This window comes from Amia ocellicauda, chromosome 23, assembly GCF_036373705.1.
Source record: "Amia ocellicauda isolate fAmiCal2 chromosome 23, fAmiCal2.hap1, whole genome shotgun sequence".
Taxonomy (NCBI): domain Eukaryota; kingdom Metazoa; phylum Chordata; class Actinopteri; order Amiiformes; family Amiidae; genus Amia; species Amia ocellicauda.
The window spans coordinates 9,793,555-9,802,123 of record NC_089872.1 but is presented as its reverse complement, the minus strand read 5'-3'; the positions used below and the strand labels follow the sequence as shown (position 1 = coordinate 9,802,123).

At 44.3% G+C, this 8,569-nt stretch overlaps 1 protein-coding gene across 1 annotated transcript; it reads left to right on the top strand.

The window, feature by feature from the left end:
- Positions 1 to 839: 839 nt before the first annotated feature.
- On the top strand, positions 840 to 8,217 carry LOC136718745 (uncharacterized). Its single transcript, XM_066696470.1, has 14 exons — positions 840 to 1,081; positions 1,665 to 1,772; positions 2,407 to 2,658; positions 2,742 to 2,849; positions 3,009 to 3,260; positions 3,344 to 3,451; positions 4,604 to 4,855; positions 4,939 to 5,046; positions 6,199 to 6,450; positions 6,534 to 6,641; positions 6,801 to 7,052; positions 7,136 to 7,243; positions 7,403 to 7,557; positions 8,067 to 8,217. The coding sequence occupies exons 1-14, from the start codon at positions 878 to 880 to the stop codon at positions 8,071 to 8,073; spliced, it is 2,274 nt and encodes a 757-aa protein (XP_066552567.1). The 5' UTR covers positions 840 to 877; the 3' UTR covers positions 8,074 to 8,217.
- The last annotated feature ends 352 nt before the right edge of the window (positions 8,218 to 8,569 follow it).

Below are 8,569 nucleotides of genomic sequence, written 5' to 3'. Positions count from 1 at the left end.
TCTGAAATTGTGCAATAAATAATGGGTTCCTACATCAATTTATCCTTGGAATCAGCACAGAATAATCAGCACCTGTTTCTAAGCAATGTTTGTCATGCAGGACAGCAGCATGGACATCAGCTACGATGCCAGATTGCTGATGAAGTTCAAAAACCTTGTGTAGGCCAATTGTTTTTGTATCATCTGAAATGAATGCTTAAATTTCAGATGTTAATACTAACTGTTCAACCGTCCTGAATTAAGAGCACGAACATTGCTGAAACAATGGGTGAGGGAATCCTGGGCAGACACTTTAGTTGTGATAGCCTGACACTGTATTTGTGGATTGCTTAGGAGGTGTGAGTTGGGACAGAAAGGAAATTGACCTCCCAGAGAGCCTTCCAGATTTGTTTTGCATACTACAGCAGCTTGGCTCAAATAGCAGCCTACATCATGTACAGCCATATTTAGTTCAGGCTAATACTTCAGTGAAACTCCCTTTATAGTGCCACATGTAATCAAAAGACTTGCTTAAAGAAACAGGTAAGAAAGAAGGACACATTGAACACAATACAATCAACCATGTCTCTTGCATTTCTTCTTTCCCCAGAAAAGACTAAGTAAGCCATACAAAAGTCCGATGCACCCTGAAATAGGCTTGTTGGGGTTTCCATCATGTAACAAAAATGTGTCACTTATTTGCTGTGTCAACAGTTCAGTTTCCCAAGTTTAAGTTCAAGATAGCTAGCAGATCTTAAACAGTAGGCAATTTCATTGATAATGGGGTGTCAAACATTGACATTTGCGCAAGTGCTAGATAAGTGCTAGATAACAAGGGTATAAAACCCCAGCAAGACTGCAGTTGGGACACTTCACTGCTCGCCCAACAAGAGTTGCAATGGCTTACTGGTGGTACTCTGCTTGTGTGCTTCTGAGCATTGCTCTCTACACTAATGGAGAGCTGGTGGGAGGTGAAACAGTGGTTTCTCCAGACAGTGAAAGCTTACAGGAGGCCATCCAGTTTACCGTTGCCGAATACAACAGAATCTCCTCTGACCAGTTCGCCTGGAAAATGGTCAAGATTGTCTCGGCAGAAGTGCAGGTATGTTTGACTTTTTATTGCCTTCATTCTTCCAATCCAAGGATTTCGCTAATGATATCAGACTATAGTTCCACATCCTGGATTTGTATGTGGGGAAAAAAATAGATGTCTTTCATACAGTGTTTAATGCAATTTATGTAGAATGCAAGGGGCACCATATGTGAAATGTGTATTGTTTCACTAACTTAACGAATGTGATTTTCCAGATTGAAGAAATAATGGAGCCTTTTTTCCACATTAATAAATATTTAGATTTTAAAACAAATACTTACAAAAAGCATTGCTGTCTGACTAAATATTTAACTAAATCCTAAATCTGGGTTTTGTCAACTAAAAAAGTTAGTTTAAAATAATTCTTAAATCTTCAATCTTTGACTCACAAAATATTTAGCTTTCAAATACATAGATCTCCCCCCCACCTCGAATTCTTAGACATTTGGTTCCCCATAGCAAGGCATTATAAAATCGTAACCTGCCCCAGTATGTTGTCCCAGCAGGGAATGCAGCTCAGTCTGATGATCCTGCAGCTTCCTGTGGGTGGCGTGGACTGCAGGTTGACCTTGTGATGGCTCTGTCCCAACAGGTGGGGGATGAACTGATATACAACTTGGACATGGAGATGGGACAGACCCAGTGCAAGAAGGGAAAGAGTGCCGATGTGCAGTCCTGTCCTTTGAGCAGCAGTGACCAGGTAAAAATCTTCCTCATTGTAACTGGGAAGTGTCTGACATATGGGCCAGGCAGAACAGCGATTCAGTTTCCTGGATGCATGTGTATCTTCAGTCATTTTTTGAAATGGTTGTTCTGTGCAGCTCAGAAGTGACTCCAGAGTTTCCAAAACTCCCCATGACAAAAGGACAGTAATATTACACACTCCAGGGGCGCAACGAGGGGTTTGGCCAGCAGGCTATAGCCTCCCCAAAGGAAAGAAAATAACATCCCAGTCTAGATGCTAAAAATCACCTTACAAATAAACATTTTGAATGTTATAGGGCAGCCTATAGAGTCAGGTTTTACTGAAGTTGAACATGTCTACAACACTCCTGTATGTCTAATATCAACCTTCAAGGTGGGGTCACATGATCACTACAGCCAATGAATGACTAACATCATAGATGAACAAGCAAAGAGAAATTGCCGACCCTGAATTAAGAGTTTCTGATTTCAATTACTATTATTATTGGCCTGTTTTTATAACTGGTCTCAGAAGACAGCCTTCATGAGAATATTATTTCCTTGTTTTGTGTCATGTGCAGCTGTGCTCATCTGTAAAGCAGAGTATGATCTTCTTCTAATGGACTTGGACCCTCCCCTTGTTCCCTCAGACATATCTGTGCCATTTTGAGGTGCTGTCTATCCCCTGGACACAGCTCCCCCAGCTCCTGAAGAGCAGCTGCACAGCCCCTGTCCATGTTCCTGTGCTGGAGAACGCACAGCTCGATGGGGGCGTCCAAGACGTGTCTCCCCTCAGCCTGGCAGTGCAGAAGGCGGCCCAGTTCGCCGTGGACCAATACAACAAAGACTCCAAGGACCAGTTTGCCTTCAAAATGCTCAAGATCGTCTCGGCCCGAGAGCAGGTGAGGCTCAGTCTGATGATCCTGCAGCTTCCTGTGGGTGACATGGACTGCAGGTTGACCTTGTGGCGGCTCTGTCCCAACAGGTGGTGGCTGGAATGAAATACTACTTGGAGATGGAGATGGGACAGACCCAGTGCAAGAAGGGAGCAAGCACTGATGTGCAGTCCTGTCCTTTGAGCAGCAGTGACCGGGTAAACTATCATTATTGGCCTGTTTCTATAATTGGTCTCAGAAGTCAGCCTTAATGAGAATATTATTTCCTTGTTTTGTGTCATGTGCAGCTGTGCTCATCTGTAAAGCAGAGTATGATTTTCTTCTAATGGACTTGGACCCTCCCCTTGTTCCCTCAGACGTATCTGTGCCATTTTGAGGTGCTGTCTGTCCCCTGGACACAGCTCACCCAGCTCCTGAAGAGCAGCTGCACAGCCCCTGTCCATGTTCCTGTGCTGGAGAACGCACAGCTTGATGGGGGCATCCAAGACGTGTCTCCCCTCAGCCTGGCAGTGCAGAAGGCGGCCCAGTTCGCTGTGGACCAATACAACAAAGACTCCAAGGACCAGTTTGCCTTCAAAATGCTCAAGATCGTCTCGGCCCGAGAGCAGGTGAGGCTCAGTCTGATGATACTGCAGCTTCCTGTGGGTGACATGGACTGCAGGTTGACCTTGTGGCGGCTCTGTCCCAACAGGTGGTGGCTGGAATGAAATACTACTTGGAGATAGAGATGGGACAGACCCAGTGCAAGAAGGGAGCGAGCGCTGATGTGCAGTCCTGTCCTTTGAGCAGCAGTGACCAGGTAAACCATTATTACCTACAATGCATGTCGTTTGATGTTGACGATTGCTTTTAATAGTTGTAATAGTTATACACCGGATGGGTTGACAAACAGGACAGAGAACATATCTGAACATATTTCAGCATCAAAGTGAGTGAAAGATTTTCCATTGCCTTCCGTGTTGGAATTGTAAGTGTTCAGCTTAATCTATGAAAGAGCTAAGAACCAGCTAACGTATTTAGGCTGGTACTTCTGAAAATGTCCATTTTGAAAACCATGTTAAAGACCTGAGGAGCTAGTCTTGCTGAGAAGAATCAACCATCAATACTCACCATGACAATGTCAGTCATACTGAATAATGTGTGCGACACATCTTTCATTAATAAGTAGCAAGAGAATGAAAACCTTCTGATGAAACTGTCAACCTGCACAGACTAAATGAAGGCTTGTGTTTATATGTCACTCTAAAGTTCTTTGCTGTGTATTTTCACCAGTTTGACTCAAACTCTCACATCCAATTGTGTTCAATCCCATCTCTATTTTGAGACACTTGACAGACTGGGAAGTGTCTGACATATGGGCCAGGCAGAACAGCGATTCAGTTTCCTGGATGCATGTGTATCTTCAGTCATTTTTTGAAATGGTTGCTCTGTGCAGCTCAGAAGTGACTCCAGAGTTTCCAAAACTCCCCATGACAAAAGGACAGTAATATTACACACTCCAGGGGCGCAACGAGGGGTTTGGCCAGCAGGCTATAGCCCCCCCAAAGGAAAGAAAATAACATCCCAGTCTAGATGCTAAAAATCACCTTTTGGCAAATAAACATTTTGAATGTTATAGGGCAGCCTATAGAGTCAGGTTTTACTGAAGTTGAACATGTCTACAACACTCCTGTATGTCTAATATCAACCTTCAAGGTGGGGTCACATGATCACTACAGCCAATGAATGACTAACATCATAGATGAACAAGCAAAGAGAAATTGCCGACCCTGAATTAAGAGTTTCTGATTTCAATTACTATTATTATTGGCCTGTTTTTATAACTGGTCTCAGAAGACAGCCTTCATGAGAATATTATTTCCTTGTTTTGTGTCATGTGCAGCTGTGCTCATCTGTAAAGCAGAGTATGATTTTCTTCTAATGGACTTGGACCCTCCCCTTGTTCCCTCAGACGTATCTGTGCCATTTTGAGGTGCTGTCTGTCCCCTGGACACAGCTCACCCAGCTCCTGAAGAGCAGCTGCACAGCCCCTGTCCATGTTCCTGTGCTGGAGAACGCACAGCTCGATGGGGGCATCCAAGACGTGTCTCCCCTCAGCCTGGCGGTGCAGAAGGCGGCCCAGTTCGCTGTGGACCAATACAACAAAGACTCCAAGGACCAGTTTGCCTTCAAAATGCTCAAGATCGTCTCGGCCCGAGAGCAGGTGAGGCTCAGTCTGATGATACTGCAGCTTCCTGTGGGTGACATGGACTGCAGGTTGACCTTGTGGCGGCTCTGTCCCAACAGGTGGTGGCTGGAATGAAATACTACTTGGAGATAGAGATGGGACAGACCCAGTGCAAGAAGGGAGCGAGCGCTGATGTGCAGTCCTGTCCTTTGAGCAGCAGTGACCAGGTAAACCATTATTACCTACAATGCATGTCGTTTGATGTTGACGATTGCTTTTAATAGTTGTAATAGTTATACACCGGATGGGTTGACAAACAGGACAGAGAACATATCTGAACATATTTCAGCATCAAAGTGAGTGAAAGATTTTCCATTGCCTTCCGTGTTGGAATTGTAAGTGTTCAGCTTAATCTATGAAAGAGCTAAGAACCAGCTAACGTATTTAGGCTGGTACTTCTGAAAATGTCCATTTTGAAAACCATGTTAAAGACCTGAGGAGCTAGTCTTGCTGAGAAGAATCAACCATCAATACTCACCATGACAATGTCAGTCATACTGAATAATGTGTGCGACACATCTTTCATTAATAAGTAGCAAGAGAATGAAAACCTTCTGATGAAACTGTCAACCTGCACAGACTAAATGAAGGCTTGTGTTTATATGTCACTCTAAAGTTCTTTGCTGTGTATTTTCACCAGTTTGACTCAAACTCTCACATCCAATTGTGTTCAATCCCATCTCTATTTTGAGACACTTGACAGACTGGGAAGTGTCTGACATATGGGCCAGGCAGAACAGCGATTCAGTTTCCTGGATGCATGTGTATCTTCAGTCATTTTTTGAAATGGTTGCTCTGTGCAGCTCAGAAGTGACTCCAGAGTTTCCAAAACTCCCCATGACAAAAGGACAGTAATATTACACACTCCAGGGGCGCAACGAGGGGTTTGGCCAGCAGGCTATAGCCCCCCCAAAGGAAAGAAAATAACATCCCAGTCTAGATGCTAAAAATCACCTTTTGGCAAATAAACATTTTGAATGTTATAGGGCAGCCTATAGAGTCAGGTTTTACTGAAGTTGAACATGTCTACAACACTCCTGTATGTCTAATATCAACCTTCAAGGTGGGGTCACATGATCACTACAGCCAATGAATGACTAACATCATAGATGAACAAGCAAAGAGAAATTGCCGACCCTGAATTAAGAGTTTCTGATTTCAATTACTATTATTATTGGCCTGTTTTTATAACTGGTCTCAGAAGACAGCCTTCATGAGAATATTATTTCCTTGTTTTGTGTCATGTGCAGCTGTGCTCATCTGTAAAGCAGAGTATGATTTTCTTCTAATGGACTTGGACCCTCCCCTTGTTCCCTCAGACGTATCTGTGCCATTTTGAGGTGCTGTCTGTCCCCTGGACACAGCTCACCCAGCTCCTGAAGAGCAGCTGCACAGCCCCTGTCCATGTTCCTGTGCTGGAGAACGCACAGCTCGATGGGGGCATCCAAGACGTGTCTCCCCTCAGCCTGGCGGTGCAGAAGGTGGCCCAGTTCGCCGTGGACCAATACAACAAAGACTCCAAGGACCAGTTTGCCTTCAAAATGCTCAAGATCGTCTCGGCCCGAGAGCAGGTTAGGCTCAGTCTGATGATCCTGCAGCTTCCTGTGGGAGACATGGACTGCAGGTTGACCTTGTGGCGGCTCTGTCCCAACAGGTGGTGGCTGGAATGAAATACTACTTGGAGATGGAGATGGGACAGACCCAGTGCAAGAAGGGAGCAAGCGCTGATGTGCAGTCCTGTCCTTTGAGCAGCAGTGACCGGGTAAACTATCATTATTGGCCTGTTTCTATAATTGGTCTCAGAAGTCAGCCTTAATGAGAATATTATTTCCTTGTTTTGTGTCATGTGCAGCTGTGCTCATCTGTAAAGCAGAGTATGATTTTCTTCTAATGGACTTGGACCCTCCCCTTGTTCCCTCAGACGTATCTGTGCCATTTTGAGGTGCTGTCTGTCCCCTGGACACAGCTCACCCAGCTCCTGAAGAGCAGCTGCACAGCCCCTGTCCATGTTCCTGTGCTGGAGAACGCACAGCTCGATGGGGGCATCCAAGACGTGTCTCCCCTCAGCCTGGCAGTGCAGAAGGCGGCCCAGTTCGCTGTGGACCAATACAACAAAGACTCCAAGGACCAGTTTGCCTTCAAAATGCTCAAGATCGTCTCGGCCCGAGAGCAGGTGAGGCTCAGTCTGATGATCCTGCAGCTTCCTGTGGCTGACATGGACTGCAGGTTGACCTTGTGGCGGCTCTGTCCCAACAGGTGGTGGCTGGAATGAAATACTACTTGGAGATGGAGATGGGACAGACCCAGTGCAAGAAGGGAGCAAGCGCTGATGTGCAGTCCTGTCCTTTGAGCAGCAGTGACCGGGTAAACTATCATTATTGGCCTGTTTCTATAATTGGTCTCAGAAGTCAGCCTTAATGAGAATATTATTTCCTTGTTTTGTGTCATGTGCAGCTGTGCTCATCTGTAAAGCAGAGTATGATTTTCTTCTAATGGACTTGGACCCTCCCCTTGTTCCCTCAGACGTATCTGTGCCATTTTGAGGTGCTGTCTGTCCCCTGGACACAGCTCACCCAGCTCCTGAAGAGCAGCTGCACAGCCCCTGTCCATGTTCCTGTGCTGGAGAACGCACAGCTCGATGGGGGCGTCCAAGACATGTCTCAGAAGACAGCCTTAATGTAACTATTAATATATATAGATAATATTTTGATCTTTCTAATCCAGATATAAGAGATGAGTGTCAAACTGGGATACATTTAAATATATAAACATTCAATATAGTAATGTAGATTCATTTTGTACCTGCTGATAGGAGTCAAATATGCCTAGGTGCCAAACACTAAATTCAGTGTCGATCTCAAACTATTCAGAGCAATTAGTGTCTTTTCAACTGCGGGACTAGTGCAGATGCTTCCTGTTAGAGAACACTGTCCATACCATTTTTGGAAAGGGAATTAGATTAAACTTAAATGTACAGTTTTATCGGAATCAAAACCTGAAATAAGAAGCTAGATAGATACTCTTAGTATGGCAAATTGTGTGTGAAATTATTTGGATGTACTTCAATGGGGACAAAAGATGACTGTTAAAAGCAGTATATCTGGAGGAAGCTTTTGGAATTGTCTTCAGATTTGATTCATAAACATTCACACGATACTAAAGGGTCTTTTCGATTCCTCTTTTGCAGACATTGACTTGCCACTTTGCGGTCCTGAAGCTGCCCTGGAACGGGGGAAATAAACTTCTGGAAAGCAGACGTAACCCTTGAGAGCATGAGACAAACACTTGTGTTGGCGTGTGCTTCAAAATAAAAATTTGAATACACAAGAGAAACACCTTGTGCTTTTTTCTTTTCAGAAGTGAACAAATATCCAAGTTGCTTGTTGCAAAGATCATATTTGGCCATAACTGAAGTTTCCTTTTTCAAAAACTCAAGAGGGTGAATTTCTCGTCTTTTTATGGATGAAGATATGATGCAAATCTCCAAACCAGTATAATTATTCCTCTGCATTAGTTGGTTCACAAAATATCCGTAATTTCCAAGCTGGTGCCAAGTTGAACCTTGAGTTTCATTTAAAGTGATTTATGCTGTCGTGCTGCATTAGTGACAGCTACTTCAATGAAGGGTTTCAACGTTGGTCCTTTCATACAAGATGCATTGCTCTGGCTTTAGCTGCTCAGACTTCTCTT